This window comes from Stegodyphus dumicola, chromosome 8 (genome assembly GCF_044657685.1).
Source record: "Stegodyphus dumicola isolate Sdum_Otavi_A_Nest chromosome 8, ASM4465768v1".
Taxonomy (NCBI): Eukaryota; Metazoa; Arthropoda; class Arachnida; order Araneae; family Eresidae; genus Stegodyphus; species Stegodyphus dumicola.
Window position 1 is genome coordinate 31,045,910 of NC_140775.1, and position 26,135 is coordinate 31,072,044.

A 26,135-nucleotide genomic window follows, 5' to 3' on the forward strand; every position below is an offset into this window, starting at 1 on the left:
TAGATTTCCTCACTGTCGTTCTACTAAATGTTGAGGAACCTAGTGAACTGTTAAGCAACTTATCGCTAAGTTCAAATAACTGGAAGTCGTAGACTCAAGAAGTTTTAACAACCCTTTATTTCACTCAAAATATAATGAAAAGTTGGCTCTTTTCTCGGATTTACCCAAAGCCTCCACTCGGGCTTGAACTCAAAGTAAGAAATAAGAACTAATTACGAGACTTACCCGAAACTAACACAAGTCTAACATAGTTGACCCTTAATTTAAACTAACCGGCGAATATCAAAGGGGACGTAATATACGGCCGAGCGTTACAGCTTTAGCCCGAAGGCAAACACGCGCTACTCAGGATTCCTAGCTCTCTCTCACGAATCAAGTTGAACCTTCCTTTAATACTACTGTAACTCGTTTGCATTCAACGCGGTTCTAAATTTCATTATGGTAGGGAGTTGTAAATGAAAATAAGAATCGATAGGAAAGTACATTAGAATTAAAAAATAACTCTTATAAAATTAAACATACCTTACAACCTTATACCTTACAAATAATTCAAATAGGGAATCAAAAGAATAAAAAGGTATTTTATTGGACAGATAGTTCCGATCACAACTGGAGAAAAGACAGAAACCTCCATACGGCGGGCGCATCGCAAGAAAACTGCTGTCTTTAGAAAGAGATATGATCACTTTTGACTGAGATGCAGCAATTACAATGCCTGTCAACGATGAGGACAAGGTTGTCAAGAAGCTGTTCAAGCCTCAGAGCCATTCCTCTTGTAGCACAAATTTCAGCTCCAGAATCATTGCGGACTTCCGGTCACGTGCTGCTAAGCCTCTCCCGAAAACGTCCCCGTACGTGTTCTGTGAGATTTAGGTCCGGAGACTTTGCAAGCCAATTTATGCGTTAAATAGCTTCACTTTTCAGAAGGTCTGAGACACTGCTGTATGCGATGTGATGTAGCGTTGTCGTTTATGAAGAGAAGTCCGCATTCATAGCAATTCTACAGACTCACGTCAGACAAAAGACCCTCGGTACAAAAGAGACATTAGTGATTGAATCTCCTTAGAAGATGTGGAGGTCTGTATGACTATCAAACATGATACTACCCCAAACGAGATCTCCGGCACCTCCAAAACTTTGTCATTTGATGAATTTGGGGGAAGGAGGGGTGACTGTATGTTTTCTTCTCTCTCAATTGGATTCTATCCGTTAAAAGCACTTAACCCCCACCCCTGTTGTGTCCAGTTCTTGTGTTCCTGGCACCGCAGAAACCGGCGTCTGCGATGAACAGGCATTAATGGCACCCCCCCGTACTGGTCGTCGTGCAATTAGACCTAGTTTGTGCAGCCTCCTGGCCACGGCAAAACATGATAGCGGACGTTCAATAGTTTGTTGCATGTGCCTTGCGATTTTTCTCGTACTCTGCCGCCTGCTTCATCTCGCCTGTAGGAAAATATGCTGGTCGTGCCACTGTTCTTGCTCGTAGACGACCACTGCTGAACGCTGCCGTTTAAAATGCTCTATAGGCTCGTGAAACGATGCTGTGAGTCTTTGCGGCATATATGCGTATATCGTACTGTAGCGGTTTCAAATCTGTCTACTTGCTCGTCTTTCGGTTCGTTCTGTTGCCTTGTTCCGCCTTCATGCTAACTCCTTTCCCCCCCGTCCTTAATTTTTGCTCACATTTTGTATTTCTAAAAGCAGGCCAGAAACTCACTTTCTGGAATACTGTCTCGCCTTTCACTCTCGATATTAGTTTTATTGGAAAATATTCTTCCCTTCAGCCATAGCTTTTAATTCTGAAAGTAGGCAGTAGTAACTGGGAGTTAAGTCTCGTGAATAGACAAGAATGATTAATTAAGTCATTTGCTGTTTTAGCAAGAAGGTCTGTCGCAAAAGGAGCTAATGTGTGTGAGACCCAAACTCCGCAAAAATCTTTCTCGTGCCTAGTTCTTCTTTTAAAATTAGCTTAACTGACCAGTGATCAATCTGTAATTCTCCATTTATCAGTTCACACTTGATCCTTTATTAAATCATTTTTCATCTAATAAGCTGTTAATATTATCATCCGTTATTGTTGTTTTTGCTATCTGCTTCTGTAATCATCCATTTCGTAACCTCATCACTTAATTTTATATTGACATTTTGATGGCGTCTTTGCTATTGCCACTTTTAAAAGCTCTGTTTTAATTTCTATTTTTCATACAAAATGTGATTTTTATTTGCTGCTTTGAATATCGATAATCCATTATAGCAAAGTGTACACACCTGCCAATAACTATACTTGCTTCTATCAGCTTAAAATTTGCATATCTATTTATTCAAACGTATTCAGTAAAAATCACATGATTTTGACATTATGGGATGTAATTTATTATATCTTCTATCAAGCATCTCGCCATCACAGCCCTGCCTTAATCAAAATCAGATAAATGTTTTGCTGTTCCCATGCTGAATGAAACAAAATGTTGAATCATTCGAGTATTATACATGTTTTTGATAGGGGTCTATGCCTTCCATTTGCTGTAATTTGTATATTGCAGTATCGCTTTGAATATTTTAATTGATTCATTTATGCTACGCAACTTTTGCATCTGATGTAGGATTATCAAAACAATAAACCTATTTCATAGAACTACATCTAGGCCAGGCTACCGATAAATTTCCTGTCCAACTAGTATTCATGTGGGTTTAGATATAAGTTATGAACAGCTTGGAGTTGTGGACTCACGGTTTTTCCCCACATTGTCAAATTGTCACAATTTTTCGTCAGAAATTCCCGGCTCTCCAAGATTTGTTCTTTTACATAAATATTTATTATTTTGAAATGTCGAAACAACTGCCGAAGGCTCGTGTAGCAGAGAACGCAAAACTCTATTTCGAGCGTAAACAAGTAACTGGTCGTTGAAAAGAATAGCACTTTCCTTGCTGGCAACTATTCAAAACTTGGAAACCTACTCTTTCAAATGGTCAGTGATTCATTTCGTCATGATGCTTGTGGAGTGCAAAGTAGAATGTATATGAATTAAAAAAATCCCCACTGAACTTGTCTTTGTTATAATCATAATTATCATCACAATTAACGATGCTAAATTTCATATAATTGTGTCAAACTCTTAATTTCCATGCGAATTATTATTATTGCATTAGAAGGTAAGTCTTTCATGTAATTGTGTTAAACTCGTCATTCCCGTAGAAATAATTATTGTTATTGTATTAGAAGGTAAATCATGCAAATTAACATAAGAGTACGTTTTTTTTTTAAGTGCGTTAAAAATAATTCTTTGTTTTAGGATCCAGATCTATATCACCAAGGCCACCAGCAAGTCCAGTCTAGTAAGTTTTCTTCTTTTTTTTCCCCTTCTTAATATTTCTGTACTTTGGAAGAACAAAAAGGACAGTGCCTATTTTCAAATTTTAAAAGTAAACCATTTGAGTTTCGATAAGTGTTTTGAATCATAGATTAGAAGTTTAAAGAACATTTTTCTGTTTCTTTTCTTACAGCACATATCATTAATAATGTTGTCGTAAGACCCTTTTTTAGTGTAATGCTAGAGTAAGATCTTGTTACAATGTTTAGTGGAAAAGACATTTATTCTTTGTGTAATAATGTTTATGATTTTCGTATAACTGTAACACTAATCTCAGATTGATTATATGCCATTGAGCCTCTTATTTCCAAAGCACTAATATTCTTTCAGATTACGTATTTATTGAAGATAACTGAATTTTAATTCAGTTGAAAAGAATTCTTTCAAAAATGTCTTCAGGGCATGTTTTGTTTTTGGTCAGAAATTATTAAAATTTTTAAATCATATGTTAGTTACAGGATTTTTTCTTATGGAATGGAAATAATACGAGTAATGTCTCAAAAGGCAACAACATTGTGAGTTTAAATACATTGATTTAAAAAAAAAAATCTGTGTATTTTTATTTCTGCAATGTTTTGAAAATGCATGTATTGGCATGAATTTTTATTCTCCATATTTTTAGTAAACATACACAGAATTTTTTAATTAATGATAATTGTGTATTGAACTTAATGAAGTTTATATAGTGGTTTATAATAATTTTAAATGCACAACTAAATGTGTTAAATTAAACACACATTCAAATGATTTGATCCCCTTACGGTGCTATGATTGGACCTCGGCGTGTGTACGGCTTCTCTTTCACAGGCTGCAAAGTGTCTGACAGGTACATAACGGAATAGCTCCTTTTTTTTAATGTACTAAGTTTAATCAATTTGAAGTTAGTAATTTTGAATATACTAACTCCATTTGCATTCAATAACTTGTTATGAATGAAACAAACTCTACTGATATTTCCAAATTCGCAAGCACCTATTGCTAAATTTATTGAAATTGTACATAAAATATGAAGAACTGTTATTTTTTCACTTATGTTCTCATGTTAGAAACATAGTCTATAAGGTATCTCTCCCGCCTTCTTAGCATGCCTTCGTAGTCTGGTGGTCTGCACGCTAGGCGCATATTCCCGAGGTCCGTGGTTCGATTACCGGGGAAGGCATTGCTCATTTTTCATCTCTCTGGCTTCCAATTAACCTAATGTCTCTACTGTGGCGCTCGAACTAAAAGGGTGTTGGATGATGATTCTTCACACCCAGGATTTGGCTATTGGGTCACCTAAAACCACAGTTGCCCTTTAGAAAGGGGAAGTATATAAGGTATTTCTCCCACTTTCTTCGCATGCCTTCGTGGTGTAGTGGTTTACATGCTGGGCACGTATTCCACAGGTCTGCGGTTCGATTCCCGGCGAAGGCATTGCTCATTTTTCACCTTTCGTGCTTCCGAAATAACCTAATGTCTCTACAAGTCTACTTAATAGCAGTGTTAAACTAAACTTTTTATTTAAAGCTATCCTGAATGCCCTAATGCCCGTAAAGGAAAAAATAGCTCTTAATTTGATAATATGTGATTTTTTAAATTTTTGTAATTGATTATAGTTCAACTTTTGATTGACATCAATTTCAAACGGAGATACTTTTATATATTTTGTGAGACGGACGTCAAATTGCTTCTTTATAAATACCAAGCTTTTTTCTTTAAAATCAGAAGAATCTAACACTAAAAAGCGCTAAATTTTGAAGTTGATATGATTTTTATACATCTACTGGATTGCTGTCTCTGATAAATTCCATTTCAGCATTTTGTGTATTTTGTCTATAATGTAAAAGCATCAAAATACGCAATCTACAGGCCTATGATTAAATTCATTTGTGTCCGACAACGCTGTGAAAATATGCGATACATTGAGACTTTAGCAATATATGTATTCCTCTTATATACGATATAGATATTGTCGGCATCCATCCATCCAGCATAATTCAGACGTTCTAAAGATTAAATTATTATCCTAGTAGCTGACGACCCCTGCTCCAGTCCATTAGCAGTACCTATGAAAATATTATTCCCAATTTCATGTCCCATGAAAACTAAAGAATCTTTTATGGTAAATTCATCATCTTCCTTAATTTGTGTAATGGCTAGATTATCAGACCTTACTTTAAGTCTGAAATACAGTTGCTGCATGACTTACTCATCACGCTTCGTTATTAGCTGAATTGTAGAATTTACAAAGCGGATAAATGTGTAGGTTATTCCTTGAGTTAATATTTGGATCTATATCAGTCCGTATCACACTAATGTATAATATATGACTGGCACTTGTGATAGATTTTCCACATACGTTGCAGTCTGTAATTCTGATCATGTGTCTTATTATAAGTTACTATGTCCGTATTTAAATTGTATTTTATTACTTCATGCTGCTACATTGCAGTTATCATTTAAAAGAAGTGTATTTTTGAATGAAAACTTGATATCCGTATTTTGTACTAATGTGGTTGATTTCTTTTTACCCTTTAGAACTGAAAATTTCATTTTAATTAGTCTATAATGTTAACTTGAAATGAATTTCAATGAGGAGCATTTCTTCATTTACATGAAATTTTGGGGCTTAATCAAAATAGGCTTTCATTGTTTCATCTCATTGAAATATATTTAAGTCTTTAAATTGTAGCCATATATGTTAAAACTTCATGTTATACTAAATTACAGGGTTAAACAGAAGTAAATGTTTCATATTTCAGCAGTCCTATCGTCAATGGTTCACCACCAAAACATGAGGGTCCAACATTCAACACAGGATTAAGGCCTCTGCAGAACAAAGTAAGCCACAATTAAGTATTAAAGTCATTTATTTGTCAGTCGTCAATGGATAATTTGATAACTTGTGTACTATTCGTACTACTATACTATTGTAATTCAACTGTTGTTGCTGTTACAAGTTAAGAGGAACACAGTGCTACTTGTAGCAAGAAAAACTAAGACCTAATTTATTTTATAAGAATTTGAGCTTCAAAACAGCTTGAAAAACACTATAATTGAAGCTACTAGAATAATTATGGAACACAGTCGACCGTTACATCTTTAGGACTTATACTGTTGTTACCGATTTTGAAAAGACAATCTTTGACCTTTTTTAAAAACATAAACAGTGTAGTAATCTCTAATATCCCGTCCGACCTTGAAATAACTCAGCATTTCAAAATAAACGTGTAAGTAAATAATTTCTGAACAGTATGACAAACATATGCAATAATATAATTAGAATTAATAAGTAGTTTTAATAAATTAAAGCTTGCATAAAACAACAGGTTCTCACTGGATAGGCAATGTACAGATTGTTGGAATACATTTTTAAAGGTATCAGCGTTCTCACGATCACCACACGAATTTTGCACCAGGACCAACTATTAAGTCTATTCGACAAAGAGGCGATTTGAAGGGGGGTAAACTATCTTCCTTCAACTATATAAGAGAGCCAACAGAAATGTTGTCTTTAATTGCCATTTAGCTCTTTGTTGCAGATGGTTCGCATTCTATCTTACTTGTTGGACATTTTTTATTCTTCTCTACGAACCGGTTAACCTATTATTTGGCCTGTCTAAAAGTTCTAATGCTGGAATGTCAACAAATGGCTGAGCGTTAAAGCCTCAGAATATCGAGATTAAAGGGGTAAGGGATCTCGAATTGAGAATGCCCTCAGTTGGAGCAGAAAATAAATAGCAGTTCTTCTGAAGTTAGCTTGATTCCTCAACTGCTCTTTTTAGATAGCGTCCGTAAGACATAACACCAACCTGCCAGCGCCCTTAAAAGTTTGGAGCTGTGGGCAGAAGAAATTTCCAAAGTACTTCCTTAGAAGCCCAAAAACCTGATAATTTGTCATCCGGAGTTTTTTTTTCCCCTTTCAGTGGCGGTCTCTAGCCGGTTATCGGCGTTGGCCGCTACTAAGGCCGGAAGCGCTGGCCTCTTTATTATGGAGACACCTAATAGGTGAACCACCGCTGCCTCCTATGATGAGACGCACAAATTACTTCCATGCTTTCTCCGAGATTTGAGATTGTCCGGATTCGAGAACGGATTTGTCATCAGAAGTTCTTACAAGATTTTACAAACGTTTCAATTTCACGTGAGCACCTTTAAAATTAGCTCGCTATCTGTGAAAATTACAGCACTTTTGCCTTGTCGTGCCAAATTCAAAGTTGCCATTAAAGCTTTGGTTGTTAGATCAGACGTTATCCCAAAATGTACTACTTTCGTAGATATACATATGAAAATTGGCGATATATGCTTTTTGTAACACACCCTTTCATTTCTCTTTGTACTGAACATAAAAGGGCCCACAAAAATCAATTATGGTGAAGGTAAAAGGGAAGCTCTGAGTAAGGAAGGTAACCCATTTATTTTGCGAAGCAACGATGGACTTTTCTCAGCGTCTACTGTATACATTCGTGAACTATCTGCCTTTCCAAATTTCTACCACCAAAAGATTTGACGTACACTGCTCAGAAGAGTTTGGAACCTAAGTGTAAGTACTTATTGCGATAATATTTCATAATAAATTTAATTAGTTTGTGCCCAGCTGTCAAAACGATGGGATACTTCTGATTGTAGAGTGCACAAAAAAAAAGGGGGGGACAGTTCTATATCTTACGTTCTACTGGGCCGATTGACGAAACTCAACTTGCGTTTTTCATGTCTCGAAAGCGCGACTTAGAATATGTATTAGATTTATATATAGCATAGTAAATAAATTATTATTAACTTACTTTGCAGCAATTGCGCAAGTAGTAGAATAACTGGATTTCGCACTAAGTGAATTTAAGATCATACAACATTGTTCTAATATAGATATTTTGACACAAAAATCGGACTTTTTCTGAAATGACATGCCATTTTTTATTCCCATATTTCGATTCTACGATTTAAATTATGCCAAACTGCCAAATTTTATAAAACTCGCACGAGTAGTTTTTAAAACATTAAGCTCTCAAAATTTTAGCTCCTCAATATTAATTGAATTTGGTGCATATTTTTCTCTCTTGCTTTATTAAACTTATTTCATTTTTTCTTTCACATTTCGAAATTTAGGTTCATTTGAAATAAAATTCGCCCATTTTTTATGATTTATTTTTTTAATTTGTATTTTTAAATAAGTTTTATAAGTTTTTCGAAAACAATTTTGAATTATAACCTACAAAATTTTGCCATCTTGTTAAAGTAGCTGTATTTCTAAGCATACCTGTAAAAAATTAGTTTTTTTATTCAAAATTTCCGAATATATAATTGAATTTATATATTGGCGCTTTTTGAAATTTGGAATATTTGTTTAAAGCGATAATAACATCAGATCTGGTTTTGGCACTTTGTTAAAAATACTTGAAAGAGAAACAAAGTCACCTTTTGTCCGCTCATGCACAATGTAAAAAGGGTAGTTACGAAGTGGCTTTTTTTTCCGGTTCTGCACAATGGAAGGGAAGGGGAAATAGGTTGCCATATATTAAGAAGTTCGCCAATAAATTATTCTTGGCGCAAACTGAAAAAGTACCCCAAGATAAATTTTCAATTCTCCTTAAATTTCGCACCAAATTTTACAATATTTAGGCATAATTTGAATTGTAGAATCGAAAGAGGAAAAAAATCGGAATATTTCAGAAAAAGTCCGACGATTTTATGTCAAAATACCTATGTTAGAACAATGCTGTGTATAAATCTAATATATATCCTAAGTCACGCTTTCGAGACATGAAAAACGCAATTTTAATTTCGTCAATCGGCCCTGTAGAACGGGAGATATAGAACTGCCTTTCCCACCCCCCACCCCACACACACACAGTGTACCTCAGATTTGACTGACTCAAACGGCCTCTAACACTAATGGCACCGTTTTTATCTAAAAAGAGATTAAGAAATCTTAAATTATATTTTGACACCACAAGTGTTCCTGTTCATATAATATTTTTAATTTATTATATATTTTATGTTATATTGTATAATGTTATTAATATTATCTATAATATATATGTAATATTTTAAACATATAAGTATCAGATATCTTAGATCTTCTGCGTATGGTATTTAAGATTAAAGTTTAATAAAAATTAATTTTAAATTTTGTTTAGTTTTGATTTCAAATCAGCTTAATGTGTTTTATGGTCTGTCAAAATAAACTTGAATCTTTTCAAATGAAATAATCTGCGCTGGAGGTCTAATGTGCTAATTTTCTTAAAAGAATTGTCATAAATATTATCATACATGATATTATTGTATAAGGCTACGAGTAATATATGTGTTAGTGTAATGATGTATTTCATTATTGCAGCCTCCTCTAAATCTGGAAAAATTAGAAAACAAGTCTTCCCTAACGCAGTCACTTCACATTGACACATACAATGAACCAATCCCGTAAGTATACTTCTATGCAGTATTGCAGTAGTATTGTTCCTTAAACAGTGTCATTATTAAGTTTTTAATGATGCTATTCATTGCTTATGAATTCTTATACATTGGGGGGGGGGTGAATTGTCCTCCTCTTTAATGACAAATATCGAAGAAATCAAGAGTTGTTTTAATGGTATTACCGGAATTTTACTAATGTAATATTAACATAAATAACGCAAAGAACATATTGCATCTAAAACGCTTTATTGCACTTTAACCATTGGTCCTGGAAACCGTGGAATAATATCAAGGTCCAGGTAAATGAAATAGTTTATTGGGAAGTCAAAAGTGTATTTTAATGGATCATAACAAATTTTAATTTGAAAGAATTCGAATGAGGATGGAAACCATAAAATTTGGAAAGTTAATGGTATGCGTAAAAATGTTTCCTGTTTTGTCATTTGATTTAGTCGGTATCGAGTATTCGTTACCGACATAAAGAAATAGGTAGAAAGAGATACTTTCTTCTTGTCATTAAGAATGCTGGAGGCAAATATTGCTCTGCTGTGCAAAAGTTAACGATAGGATTGGATTTTGGCGTGTAACGTCATGCAACAGTGTTTCAGTTCGGTGCAAAGCATACCAGAGCATCATCGAAATACAAAACGCAAATCGAAATATAAAAATGTTAGTGAGACGAAAAGACAGACCAAGAAAAAAAAAACAAAAAAAACAAAACAAAAAAAAAAAAAACCAGTGTGTGCAAAAGTGAGTTTCGAGCATGTGATATGTGGTAGACAAGAAAATTCTTACATTCAGTAGAAGATTTTACAGTTTAGTAGAAGACTTTTTATTGCAATGCAGGAGTTCCGTCTGATCTTGCCTAGCAGAATACGACATGTTGGCAGTTCGAATCCAGATAAGCACTTTTGTCAAAAATGTTTTTGTTTTTCTCTAAAAAGAATTTGAAGTCAGCTCTCATGAGAGTAGGATACAGGTCGTTATGATTGCAAAAGGTGGTGACTTTTCGTCTTAGGCCAACAAACAATTGTCTATAAGCATAGATGCTAATCCGAAACAGGCTGATACTTCTTCTGCGGAGGGAAACTTCCGTGTAGTAAGGGTATTTTACTACACTGAAACTTCGATGAATACGATATACTCAAATATATTGCGTAAAAGGTGCGTTACAGTTACAGATGCAAAGATCCTTGGTTTTGGAAATAAATATACTGATGATGACATACTGATAGGACTCTCCAAAAAAACTGCAAAATACGTAAAAAATTGATCAAGTTAAAGAAATTCTGACTCAGAACTCATTTACTTTGTTAAATAATGCAGACACGGGCGTAATCTTAGAAGAACAGACCACCTACCTTTGGCTAGAACCCCTGGAACGCCGCTAATTATGATTAAATCTGATGATTATAGTTATAAGGATTTCCTAATCAATCTTACAAATACCATACATGCTAAATTTCTCGAGAAATTACACGGTGAATAGCTAAAAATTTTGTCATACCCCGAGAATAACTAGAACTATTTTGAGAACGACACATTAAACATTGTTTAGTCCAAGGCTGGGCATCTCGTATATCAAGATGCTCTGTGTAAATCTGCATTGAATATGAAACACGTGCTTGATGCAGTCGTGAAGCTTGTAAATACTATTCGATCTCGTGGACTTACACACAGGCAATTTCGAGATTTTCTTCAGTCCGCGCAATCTGAATACTCTTATCTGTTACATGAAAGTAAGATGGCTTGGTGGAGGAAAGTCTGGCAGCTGAACGACGACATTGTGTCATTCTCCATGAGAAGCAGTATTCCGCGGAGTGCGAAATGTTAGAAGATACAGACTGGCTTTCGACCTTTGCATTTTACACACATCTTCTTTGTCATATGAGCAACTTGAATGTCAAGATGCAAAGCAAAAATCAATTTATCGACGATATCTGGGCCCATCTCAAAGCTTTTAAACTAAAATTTAATTTGTTTGGCTGGGCAGCTAGCTAAGAACGACTGGTCTCATTTCCCGAGGTTAAATTCAATACCCTCAGCAAATGAAGAAAGGTTAAGAATTATTAAGTTTAAAAAAAACTGCATTTTGAGTTCGAAAGCAGATTTCAAGATTTCAATGCCATTCAAACAGATTTGGATATTTTTACCATGCCTTTCAATGTAAATTGTGAAGCAGTGAGGTCAGATTTTCGGCTTGAATTCATTGAGTTGCAATCTAACAATCATCTTAAGCAGTTGTTTCTATATATGCGAAAGTTAGTTTTGCAAATCATTATCGAAAGTAAGTTTCCCAAATTTAATATCTCACGCCCAGAAAATCAGTGCTATGTTTGCTTCATCTTATATATGTGAACAAGTGTTTTCAATTATGAACCTTAGAAAGAAATATTTCAGAAGCAGACTGACAGATGAGCATTTAGCCTCGTTCCTTAGAATCAGTACATCTCACTTCGAACTCCAATATCAGAAACTTTTAAATATGAAATCACAGTTTCATTGATCTCATTAACACATTTAAATTGTAATACTCGTATATTGTTTTAAAATTTTAGAAAAATTTATCTTGCCCCCCCCCACCAAACTTTTTTTTTTTTTTTTTTTCGATTTTTGGCCCGCGACCGAAAATGTTTGCCCATCTCTGGTTTAGTCAGTATTAAGACTATTAGATCCATGGAGGTGGTACTTGGTGGCCCCCTTATCAAAATAAAGATAAAATTGATGCAGCATTTACGGGAAAGGATTTACACTCCAAAAAATACAGTTACCTTGAATAAAAAGTGAAGCACCGATCTCACTATTTCTGGCAAATATTATGTAAAATGGCAACGCGGAAAATATATATGATTCTCATCCGCTTGTTTATCACTATTGAGAAATTTATATCTAAAAATCAAATGCTGCAGTGCTGTAATCCCAGAAAACCATCAGTCATCGAAAAATTGCCGCGTCAACCAAGAAAAGTGGAATGACCTTGTTAGGGCATGTTCTACTGCACATGCCCTAACAAGGATAGAATGGAAGAGCCTAAATGTGCAAATTGCCATGCCACAAGACGTCCTGCGTTTTACCATAAGTGCCCAAAATTTCCCACTAAAATTAATTATCAGAAAAAAGTTAATTTTTTTCGAACCAGGAGTTTGTTACTCGCAAATGACTGAGAACCAGCCTTGGTAAACTAGTACTGAATACGGCTCAACGGAAGACAAACCTGAGGCTACTGGCTGCACAGAGCGCAAATGATAATAAGAGTCCCAACTATTGCTAAATCCTAGGCCAAAACTAACAATCAAGAGCCAAATTTCTGAACTCGTGGAATTTTTCACTTATTTCACTTAACGAAATTTATGAAATTTTTGGAAATCATGAACTTACAGTAAGGAATATTGTATTTAAAAAGTATATGATTAAGTTAAAAACGTGCGAAAATTCAATAAATAAAAGGTACACCTTTTTCGAAATCATCACTGAAATTAACAGTGACTTTCAGGCGTAACCTAGAGCTTAAATGCAAAGAACTTAGTTGGAGGATTAACCTTTCAGGCGAAGACCTGGAGCTTAGCTGTATCCAATTGTTATATTAAATAATTATCCTGAAGTGATATTTCATGAACTATAATGGTAAAAGATATAATTTCAATATTTATTTACAGTTACCGTTCCTTGTACTCTTATAAACCTCAAAATGATGACGAATTGGAACTTAAAGAAGGTGACACTGTATATGTCATGGAAAAATGCGATGATGGTTGGTATGTGGGTACTTCGTTGAGAACTGGTCTGTTTGGCACTTTCCCTGGAAATTATGTTGAAAGGATTTAAGCCATCTTTTACTTGTAAGTATAGAAATTTATAACTTTGGACATGATTGGTTATAAAAACTACTTTGTAAGATCTATCTCTACTTTTCCCATACACTAACTTAGATCCTACAATAAATCTCGCGAATTCTCACACAGGCATGAATTAAATACCAGCACAGAAGTAGGGTTCAAAATAACCCTTTATTTAATCAAACTAATTTAACAGAAAGCACGGACTAATTGAACAGAAAGCACGTGCGTTACAAAACACCGTTCACTTGCGGCGGTAACTTAATGTAGCCTATAATACAAATCAAATCTGAAAAATAATGAGTGCAAGAATGCATTTCAAAATTGCTCCTAAGAGATGGACTCACAGAAATCTAACCGGCGTGATACTAAACTGATAAGGCCAAGAGGCTTACTAGAGTGACCGCGAAATTACAACGAAACGTGCGCTAGGCTAGCGAAACACGCTCTGAATAAACTGAGATAATCACACGTTTAAATAGCACTTCACTTAACTTTAAATTTACATCCTGGTGAGAGAATGTGAGGGGAAGTTGAGAATAGGAAAACTTAAAATAAATTTGTTATGCAAAATAAGGAAAAGCCTACAATTTCCCTCGCCAGAATTTAACTATCGCATAACAAAGCTTTAAAAGCCTGGATAAGATAGCTAAATTCTAAATCGACCTGTGAGTTTACCTTTACAATCTATATCTTAACTAAATTTAATGGTTTTCGCAGATGGAGAAATGTGGCACATAATTACAATATCTTCTCTCTTTAGCAATTCTTGATCTGTCTCCTACCAGGTAGTTTATACGTGCTTACATATATCCTACACTTGCCACACTTTTAGTATATATATATTTTAACAGTTCAACCTTTTCTACATTTACTCAATTCAATCTTTCTAAATAACATTGAAACTCCCCCTTGCTCTCCAGCATAGTGTACCGAAAAATGCGAGCGTGCTTTATGTAAAATGTACAACACTTACCGACTATCCCACATTTACATGTTAGAATTAAACCAACCAGACCTAGACAGACACCTTACAATCAAATCTCAGCCTGAGGTGCTAACGCTAGTGAAAATTAACTTAGTGTTGTCTGGAGAGCCTAACTTTTTAATTTACATTCATTCTCAAGTTATCTTAACGTCTTTTTAGTACTTATCATCAGTAACATAGACTAACTCCTTCATTCGAAACACAATTTCAAGCATACAAAATACTTTAAGTAATTCAGACATATCAATTTCTTACTTTACTCTGCTCAAAAATAAACATAGATTAACTAACTACATGCACGAATTTCTAACACTTTGAGTAACGAAGTTCGTTTTCTTGATACCATACAAACATTTTCGTACCAAAGTCTCTACGACCAAAGTTAACATTTCATTCTAACATGGCGAAGATTATTTGCCTTACTTTCTTACAGCTTTCTTACTTTTTATAAACATTTAAAGCTATTTGCTTAATAGAACAATTTTAAATTACTTGTATAATAACAATAATGCAAAAACAATTCTTTTTAGCTTTTTTTTTTTTTTTTTTTTTTTCAAACGCAAAATTGTAAACTTTATGCTAAATACAAAATTGTAATCTTTTTGCTGAATACAAAATTGTAAGCTTTTTGCTAAATACAAAATTATAAGCTTTTTGCTAAATACAAAATTGTAAGCTTTTTGCTAAATACAAAATTGTAAGCTTTTTGCTAAATACAAAATTGTAAGCTTTTTACTAAATTAAACAAATCTTGTCCTCTTCCCGAGGCAAAACTGACAAATATTTTCAACCAACTTCGAACTAGATTTTAAAATAAATTTAAATAGAATAATTTTGACTTATCTTTTGTTTGGCGTACTCTGTCATTCTCTTTTTGACGAAGTCTTCCCACAATAGAACTTGATTCAAGCGTCTTCTTCTGGTCCTCTGGCGACTCTGACCGTTTCTATTGCTCTCCGTTGCCGGCCGTTTTCTTTTGATGCCTTGGTCCCACGCTGGTTTCTTTCGGCTATGTTCTACTTCTGCGTGCGCTGGACGTTTTCCGGTTGTAGCCGAGTAACCTCCTTGGACTGGCCGGGGAATTTTTCGCTGGACCTCCGTAGGCTCTCCTCCGTTTCTTAGGTTTCCTTCTGTTCAACGGCTCCTCGTCTAATAGACGTTTCCTATGTGGAACTTGAGGTGCTTTAGTCTTGACTTCTTTTCCTTAGTGGCTGACGTCGTAAGTTCTGATGTCTCAAATGCTGTTTCCTCTCCATTTGCCTGCTTGTCGATCTTGTGCGGGGTCTAGTCTCCCCTTCCTTTCTCAGGACCTTATTTCTTTTATAGGGCTTTTCTGCTTTGCGTTTTTTCAAACATTTAGGCTCTTGAAGTCGACGCTTCTTTCCATCCGGCTCCAAGACTCCGTCTTCATTCCTTTTGATTCCTGGAAGAAAGACGATTTGTGCTGTTGAGGGCCCTTCTATGTTTGAAGTTTCTTGAAAAAGATCTTTAAAAATAGGCATGTCGTTACGATCATAGTATTTTTTCACTTGATCTACATTGGCAGTGATCTTGTCCTCTTTGCTTCCTTTTAAATATAAAACTCATCCACAAATACGTTGAATCGCATAGGGGCCTTCATATCTAGGGAAAAATTTTGACACTTTTTCGAATGGGGCGCAAGACAATGCATGTTTTCTTTTCAGTACTTTATCCCCAGGTTTAAAATTAAACTCTCTTCTTTTCGTATTACAGTAGAGCGACTGTTTTTCTCTAGCTTCATCTGAATTTTTGATTAATTAATTTTTGGATGTCTTTTTGTTTAAATTCTGCCTCCCTTTTCTGGACAAAAAATAATTTATCTAAAGGGGTAATTATCTTCCTCTCCAGAAAGAGTTCACAAGGGGCCTTTCCCGTGGTATCATGCTTGGCCGTTCTGAGAGCATACGCCAATTCATCTACAGAGTCATCCCAGCGTCGGTAATACGTTTTTACATAGCTCCGAATGATTTTAACTATGTTTCTGTTTACGCGCTCGGCAATATTTGACTGCGGTCTGTACGGGATCATCTTAAGGTGGCGAATGCCAAGCCCTGCACATAGCTCCTCGAAAATTTGACTAATAAATTGGGGGCCGTTATCTGATATTACCCTAAGTGGTGCACCATATTATAAAATGTATTTATTTAGAAAAAAATCGGCTACAATTTTCGCTGAGGCTCTTTTAAGGGGGACTATTTCTAACCATTTTGAGAAATGGTCTACTATCACTAGTAAATATCTATTTCTATTACTTTCACTTTTTGGAAATGGGCCCAGTAGATCTATTCCAATTAACTCATTAGTAAAAGTAGCTCTTATACTATTTAGATACTCGGCCGGGCTATAATTTACATCGTTAACTAACTGACATGTATGGCAAGACCTGACATATTCGGTTACCACTCTTTGAAGTTGCGGGAAAAAACCGCTTCGCGCACTGTTTGTACTATTTTTCGAATACCCTTGGTGTCCAGCTGTAACCGTGTCATGCAATTCCTTTAAAATACTGAGTCGAAACCCGGCTGGAATGACTGGCCTTATTTTACTATTTTCATTTGTTGTTTTAGTATAAAATAATAATTTATCGATTATTTCATAGTTTGCTGCTCTATTCCTTATAGCCGCTGTATCCGGATGTTCGACATTATCCGGGTCTTGCAAGTATGCATAAATATGCCTATATTCTGGATCCTTTTTTAACTCGAAAATAATTGTTTTCCTGGAATCTAATACTTTTAATGGAGCATTTTATTTGTTTTCCTTCTTCGTCCAATTTTATTCGAGGTAATGCGTCTGCCGCGATATTTTCCTTTCCCGGTATGTGTTTAACTATTAAGTTGAATTCTTGCAACTTTAATGCACATCTTATGAGTCGTGGACTTAAGTTTTTGCCGGAGTATAATCGTCCCACGGCGGCGTGATCTGAATACACGACTATCAGTGCCTTACCGAAATAAACTCTGAATTTCTGTACGGCTAAACGTACAGCCAAAGTTTCTCTTTCCGTTGCAGTATAATTTCTTTGACTCAGTGTTTTTGAAAAATACGCCACGGGCTGCTTATTCTGTGCCAAAATAGCGTAATCTGAAGCATCAGCCGAAATTTCGAAATTTTCAGCCCCCTCCGGGAATTTTAAGACCAACGCTTGAATTAGCGTAGCTTTTAGTCTTTCAAACGCATTGTTTGCCTCCGCTGACCACGAAAATCTGTTTTTTTTTCCTTTTCAATTGTACGAGCCGTTCCGCTATTTGTGGGAAATCATTTATAAATGTTCTATAATAGCTACACATGCTTAAGAAAGAAGAGAGCTTTTTGGCAGTGTTGGGCGGTGGATAATTCTTTATCGCAGTTACTTTCGAGTCTTGAATTTCAATTCCGCGTTTTGAAATCTTGTATCCTAAGTATTTTAATTCTTCTGCCGCGAACGTACATTTACTCGCATTTATTTTTAGGCCTGCGTCTCTTAATAATGTAAAAACTTCGTTCAAATCTTTTACGTGTTCGTCAATATTTTCACTTGAAACAATTATATCGTCGAGATAAGTAAACGTTGATTTCCCGAGGATTAGGTCTTAATATAATGTCCATGGTGTGTTGGAAAGTCGCCGGGGCTCCACATACGCCAAAAGGCATTCTCAGGAAAGCATAAGTTCCTAATTTCGTGATAAAAGCTGTTGTAGGCACATCCTCTGGTTTCATAGCTATTTGAAAATACCCTGATGTAAGGTCTATGGTGATCATGTATTTGGTGGACCTAATGTTAAATTTGAAGGAGGCAGATCATTTTGCTTTCTACACAGCACGACGGGACTCGCAAAAGGGGTGCCTATTGGCTTGATTATTTTATTTTCGAGTATGTGCTGAATATGCTCCTCAATGATCTTTTCCTTAACGCGAACTGTATGGCCTTAACTTAACTGTATGGCCTGGCTTTCACGGGCTACTCACTTTTTAACTTAATTTCATGCTGAACTATCTGAGTGAGGCCAGGCGTTTCAGAAAATAAATCAAAAAACTGTCTTACCAGTTCTTGTAGTTTTCCTCTGTTTTCCAATTTCACATGCTCCAGGTTGAGTTCCGGAAGCTCTACAGTTTGTACTTCCCTCGGCTTCATGTTGAGTTGCACAGTTTCATTCTGAAAATTAATTTGGGCTCCCGCTGTTTTTAAAAAATCTGTGCCCAAAATTACCGAAGTTGTAGATTTCGCACTGCAAAAAATATAAATTTTTGAACTTCATTCTTTATCTCCACACTAAACGTTGCTTTACCTATACATAAACAATGTTTGCCCTGCGCTGCAATGACTTTGGTGTTTTGCGTTTTAAATAATCTATAATGCTTAAAATTGTTTCGAAAGAAATGTTCTGACAGAAAATTTGCTTCTGCTCCTGTATCCACCAAGGCCTCTGTTGGCACCTTATTTATTCGAATGTGAATTACAGGTAAGAACAAATTTTTTATTATCACCGTATTCAGTTGAACTTTTGATGGATTTTTATTCGAATGGGGTGATCGTACCCCCTTTTCAGCAGCCATCCGTCCTAGTTTAAATCCTTCTTAACTGCCCCCCTTTTTTTTTAATCTTGCGGCCTATTTTGGCAATCGCCTTTCTTTTTATCTGAAATTTATTCCCGCTATAAGATGTTTTCGCTTTTTCCGCATATGGCCTTGAAAACTGTCCGTTTGGTCTTTGACCAAAACTTCTCGTACGCGTACTTTCTGCTACCCTCCTACTCTCGAATTTTACCACCAGCTCGAACATTGTTCTAGAGTGCTGGGGTTTCTTCAGTATAATCCTGAACTTGTGGCAATAGTCGAGGCAAGATAATTTGGATTAGTTCTTCGTCGGGCTTTTTACCATATAACAAATTTGCGACTTGGATCTTGCGTAAGATGAAATTCGACAACTCTTCAATTTTAAATTGGTACTTGCCGTACAATTCGGCTTCAAGCCTAGCTCTATCCCTCATAACGGGAAAAGCTTTTACTAGCGCGGCCGGCTTTAAAATTTTCGAGCGTATAAGTGGTGTTTCCAATTTCTCAATATCGAAATTTTCCAATGCCTTTAAACCAACTTAATGCCTGTCCTTGCAAGGCGGTCGTGGCTATCATGATTTTTTGTACATCAGGGACAGGATAATGTAAAAAGTGATTAACCAAAATTTCTAGGAAGCTAGTGACCAAGGTTCTTCCGTCAAATGTCACTGAGGGTTTCATGGAGGCCCTCATGGTGTCCACCAGATAACCAAAGCCTTCCATCATATTTCCAGGAGCCAGTGGGGTTTGCGATGTCGATGGAGCTAACTCAGCTGCACGTTCGTTGTTAGACATAGTTCGGAAAAATTCGGGCGCTACTTGTAAGATCTATCTCTACTTTTCCACATACACTAACTTAGATCCTACAATGAACCTGGTGAATTCTCGCACAGGTGTGAATTAAATACCAGCACAGAAGAAGGGTGCAAAATAACCCTTTATTAAATCAAACAAATTTAACAGAAAGCAGGGACTTCGTGCGTTACAAAACACCTTGCGACGGTAACTAAACGTAGACTATAATACAAATCAAATATGAAAAATAACGAGTGCAAGAACGCACGTCAAAATTGCTCCTAAGATATGGACTCACAGAAAACTAGCCGGCTTGATACTAACTGATAAGGCGAAGAGGCTTACTAGCATGACCGCGAAATAACAACGAAACGTGCGCTAGGCTAGCGAAACACGCTCTGAATAAACTTGGAACTTTGCGGTTATACTGGCTTTCAGCAGGAAATAAAATCCTGCTCTTGCCAGTTCCTGATGTGATCCCATGTGGGGCCTGACAGAGTAGAAACCTGAAAGAAATTTTCTCTCGTGGAGGTAGAAGTGTGCTGGAGAGAGAGAAAGAGTAAGAGAAGTTGTTTATTCTGCTGAGGTAGTCCTGAATAGTATCTATTTTCAAGTCGGAGTGGAGGGTCTTATTCCGAACATAGTAAGGAGCTTTTGTGATGATTCTTAGCACCTTATTTTGAAGCACTTGGAGTTTGCTAATTTCGTTTGCTTTGTAGTTTGCCCAGGATGGGGAAGCATACGTGAGAATGGGTCGGATTACAGTTTCATAAATCCTCTTTTTCAGTCTGAGGGTGAGGTTTTCATTCTTTAAAAGAGGGAAAAGCCTGAAAATGATCCCGTATGCTTTTCCGCTTACTCTAAGCATATGATCCTTCCAATTGTAGTTCTTGTTAAGGGTAACTCCCAGGTAATTAGCTTTATCAACTGTAGGGATGATTTTGCCAAAAAGGTTTAACCTCAGTTCTGACCCGTTTCCTCTGTCTGCGATTTCGAATGAGTAGAATCTTGGACTTTTCTGGCTGAATAGACGTTTTCCAGCGACTGCACCACCCCTCAATAGCAGGGATTTTGGCCTGAATTCTTGACAAGGCATACTCTGGGTTTAGAGACTTGGTGACTATCGCTGTATCATCAGCGTAGCAGCTGCGAGAACATTTGTATCCTCGTAAAAGCATGGGAAATCGTTGGTATAGATGATATAAAAAAGCGGGCCTAAAATTGACCCTTGAGGAATACCTGCGTAAATATTTTTGACACATGAAGCTGCATATAGGTTAGCCCTGGATGCCAGACGCGGTCAAAAGCCTTTGCCACGTCTAGCATCAGGATAGCAACACTCATTCTGTTGTGCATAGCCGCGCCGATGAACTCCGTGAGCTTGACTAACTGCGTTGTGGTCGAAAGTCCTTTCCGGAAACCGTGCTGGTGATCAACGAGAAAGTCCAAGTTTTCTTGCATTCTGAGATAAATAATACGTTCCAGGATCTTGCTTATGGAGGACAGCAGGCTGATGGGGCTAAAGTTTGCCGGGTAATCCTGTGTTTTCCCTGGCTTAGGAATCATCAGGATGCTTGCTTGCTTCCAGAAAAGCGGGAAATAATTTTGATACAAACATGCATTGAGAATGCCTGTTAATTTGCATACGGTCTTAAAAGGCATGTTTTTCAGCATCTGGTTCGTGATGTTGTCCTTTCCTGGAGCTTTCTTTAAGTCCCTTAATAATGTTCTGCACTTCGTGCGGCGTGGTTAGTTTGATAGAAGGTTCCGTAGAAGGGGAGTGCAGCCATTGATCGTTCAGGTAATGAACTTGAATCTGAATAAACTGAGATAAACACACGTTTAAATACCACTTCACTTAACTTTAAATTTACATCCTGGTGAGAGAATGGGAGGGGAAGTTGAGAAGTTGAGAACAGGAAAACTTAAAATAAATTTGTTATTCAAAATAAGGTAAACCCTACAACTTATAACCAGTCATAGAAACACATTCAGCTGCTAAATTTGATCATTCCTTTGAAACTTGTTAAGGGTTTGGATAAAGTAATAAATCCAAAATGAACTTTTTCAGAACTGTTGTAGCAAAAATTTGCATGTGAAGTCATGCGTTAAAAAGTTTCAAATAAATAATATTTTTCTGAGGGAATATCATTTTTAAGAATTGCAGTTAGCAAAATTTTCAAATTCATTTTATATTAAATTTCTATTGAGTACCCGCTACTGATACACCCTGTACAGAAAATACATAAAACATTGCTATTGTTAGTATCATCAGCGTTTCCCAACCAGGGTTTGCCGGCCTCCTAGTGTTCCGCGAAACATTGTTAAGGTTATAAGGTATTTCTCCCGCCTTCTTAGCGAGCTTTCGTGGTGTAGTGGTCAGCACACTCAGCGCGTAATTGAGAGGTCCATGATTCGATTTCGTTGCATATTTTTCATCTTGCCTGCTTCCAAATAAATACCTAATGTCTCTACAAGGTGTTCCTCAAATATAGGGAAATAATATGTGCAACATAAAAGGGAAAAGATTTTTTATCTGATTCGGTAATATAATCGGGTAACTTCGGTGGGAGAAAGCAGGTGTGACTGTCATAAGAGTCTAGCCGATGATGATTGAAAAGCTGCCTTTGCCTGTTCGGCTATACTCGATTAGAGTCGTCAGACATCGTCAACAGTTGTATGAATTTCTTTGTTACTTGCATTGCCAGCTCAGCTGTAAACAATAAAGTAATAGTTATGATAATAAAGAAAGAAATAAAAAGTATTTTCGCCTTATAAATGGAAGAAGGTTTACTGATTCTTTAGCAATTTTCCTTAAACTACACATTGCCATTGCACGACCACGTACCCAATACAAGTCTAATCGCTTATAGCCGAACAGCCAAAGGCAGCTTTTCAGTTGTTACGGACTAGAATCTAACATGACTGGTTATGTATGCATTAGTGATGCAAGAAGTATAGGATCATGTGGTTAGTGAAATAGAGTGCTAGTCCATATTTGTTATTTTACTATTATTTAGATTTTTTTATTTTACTATTTCGTTGATATTTTATTCGGTTTTTAGCCCAAATGGAAATGGCCGAGAAGCGCTATTAATTTCGTTTTGGCGTTTTGTGTCAAAAACTTTAAATGTCAGTTTCACTTTTCAGATTGTTGCCACCAAATATTAAAGAAATTAAATAATAAAGTATCTGCATAAATGTATGTATGTTTATCGCATTGTGATAAAACAACGGCACCTAGAGCCATTCAATTTTGAATAACATAATCCTCCACCGAATATGGGCATCTGGAAGCCCGAATTTGGATTTATTATCTATTTCATGTTTTGTGAAACTTTAACGAATTTTCGACTAACGAATTTAACGATTTCAAAGCGAGCAATAGCAACGCTGTACGCGGAAAAAATTATTTTTATATTCAATGCGCGACACTGTGTATCCGAAATTCTAAAGATGTGCTCATTTCAAAATTATTTTACGATAATGCTATTGAATTGAATTTTATGGTTTAAGTGCGAAGAATATGATATTTAATAAATAAATGTAGCACACGAAACATTAAAAAAAAAGCCCCTTTAGGCGTAATATAAAATCGTAAAGCTTACAGATTTTTTTGTTTCTTGTTTTTTAATTTTTCTGTAGATTTTAATGTTTAAAATGTGACGATACTTGAAGACAAAGAATCCAGATAATTCCAGATGAAGATTTAGAATCTCTTACAGAATTTTGAAATAGTGATAAAGAAAGAGGTGCAAAAAAATTTCTTTTGTTTTTTGTTACATGGACGCTAGAATTTGAACATTGGCATAAGAGTTCCACAATATTGAAAAGGTTGGGAAACGCTGGTCTAAATGTATATTCATCTAGTATCCTATAAACTATTTCGCTATTACACCTGGACCATTTCTATTGATAATGTCTTCGTATAAACCGAATTAAACTTTAAAGCGACAGTTGAAAATCTGAATCATTTCAGACTTTTTTAATGATAAGCTCTTAATTGACATGTTAAGCTGTAATATGTGTTCTGATTGTTGCAAGTTAATATTTTCTCCTTCTCTTTTTAAAGGGAGAGAACGAAAAGTCATCATGTGTTGCGTCTAGTCCAACTTACTTAAAACGAAAATGTGTCTTCAATGGATGGAGAAGGAAAAGAAATATATCTTGCAAATCAAAATATGTACATAGTTTCATGATATATGATTCAATAAAAAAGAACTTTTAATAGAAATACAGAATTTATAAATGAAAGCCTTTTGCGAACTGTTGAATTTGTCTGATTGATTTTAATTACATAGATATACCGTTATTGGATGTTTAAAATAAATCTGAGAAAAAATTCATGTATATTATTTATGTCATTCATTTTACATTTAGTGTCATTTTGAGATGTCATCTATACACAGACATGCATATTATTTGTAACACTTGCATTTACCAAAAATTTTTAAATAAAAGAATGTTTTAAAGTTATAAGCTTTCTCCTTTGGAATATTCATTATAACAGTCTCTGAATTTGTTAACTTGAAGCAATAATAATAATAATAATAATAATTTGATGTCTTCGAAGCAGTTGCTTTTGTAAATGCTGTCGCACACATGAAACTTTCAAAATCCCAAATGGACATTAATCGCAAATTGTTTTAATGGATGACACCCCTATGCTGTTTCAAGCAATATGTGACTTGAAATTCTAGTTGTAGTTCATGCTGTTATCTTTAAAAACCGTTTGTTTGGTGAAAGAGGAAGATAAGTTTTCTCCAAGCAGAGCGAAATTTTGTGATTGAACATTACTTCGCAACTCATTTTTACGGAAAACTTGTTGAGTGTTTATAAATTCCGAAGTATTCTTGAGCTTAACAAGACAATTATTTTCTGTCTAAAAGCCTGATTTCAAGCAACTGGAAACGTGCACCATAAAAAAAAAAGTGCCTGTCCGTTTCTTCTAAGTTCGGTCTAAATGGACGAAGTCAGAAATAAAATATTGCAATCGCTAACTGCGAGTAAGAGAAAGATGTCATCGTAATCAAATTTACGCATCGCGAAGTAAATAACTCGTTCATAAAAATTCATTCTGCTTGGGAAATACTCATCTCCATCTCGCACCAAAGAAATGTTTTTTAAAGCTTATAGCATAAATTTCAACTAATATTTTACTTATAAAACTGTGTAACTATGCGATCCATTGAAGCAGTTTGTCACTGATATCCAATTTGGAATTTCCACATATTTTTTAAATTGCATGTGCTGGACTCTTGGATCATTCTGTATCAGGTGATTACTCTATTTTTTTAAACAATAATTTACACGCACTTAAAGTATTTATATTAGGTTTACAATTATCTGATTCTAAGACATACAGGGTGATTATAATTAAAGTTGCGATTTCAGAACGCTCTAACTTTAAAACCTACCAGTCGGAATGACTTAATATTTTACCAGAACGATCGTGAGTTAATGGAATTTTATTCGATGAAGGGAAAAAATAGTTTCAAAATGTACCGATAGATGGCGTTGTCAGGGTTCACATGGCTGTTGTGGAGGTAAGCACAGTCCTAAGACTTGACATGCGCACCACAGACATAGCTGTGATAAAAATGCAGAACACTAGCGGAACACGAACTTTGCCTGAATGCTTCATCATGACTGACAAAAAAAGGATCGCACTCTGCTTGTGAAGCTGTTCTATCAGAACGATGACTCTGCGTTAACAACTATCAGGATGTTCTGGGCGATAAAAGGCATAAATCCGGCCCCATGAACACTCTATCGGGAATTCTAAAGGTATGCTGTTTTAAAATATATTGTGATTTTGCTGCTGAATTGAATTTTAGGTGGAGTAGATGCAAAGAGTTTTATATTTAATAAATAAAATCAGCACACTAAAAGTTAATCATCAAAAGATTAAAAAAAAAAAAGGTTTTTGTTAGCCATCTTACTAAGAAAACTGAGCATTGATATGCTAAACTGAGAAAAGACTGATAAAAACAGTAAATTATATGCCAACAATTAACATGGCATCGGAATTTTAAAATATGCTGCTATGCAGCTTTTAAAAATTTTGTGATTTTACTGTTGAATTGAATGGGCGTAAGTACGAAGAAAAAGGGGGTTGGCAGGAGTGAGTGCAAGAGCAGAGTGATAGACTCAGCGAGAACGAAAATAAAATACGAATAGTTACCTTAACAAACC

At 35.6% G+C, this 26,135-nt stretch overlaps 1 protein-coding gene across 1 annotated transcript in view; it reads left to right on the forward strand.

Moving 5' to 3' along the window:
* Positions 1-24,419, forward strand: part of LOC118200102 (uncharacterized) — a 140,949-nt gene extending 116,530 nt beyond the window's left edge. Inside the window, exons 19-23 of the mRNA XM_035372026.2 lie at positions 3,294-3,336; positions 6,113-6,191; positions 9,688-9,770; positions 13,421-13,603; positions 24,013-24,419. Coding sequence (XP_035227917.1) covers positions 3,294-3,336; positions 6,113-6,191; positions 9,688-9,770; positions 13,421-13,589 — 374 coding nt within the window. The 3' untranslated portion in view covers positions 13,590-13,603; positions 24,013-24,419. The remainder of the gene's footprint in view (positions 1-3,293; positions 3,337-6,112; positions 6,192-9,687; positions 9,771-13,420; positions 13,604-24,012) is intronic.
* Positions 24,420-26,135: the final 1,716 nt, after the last annotated feature.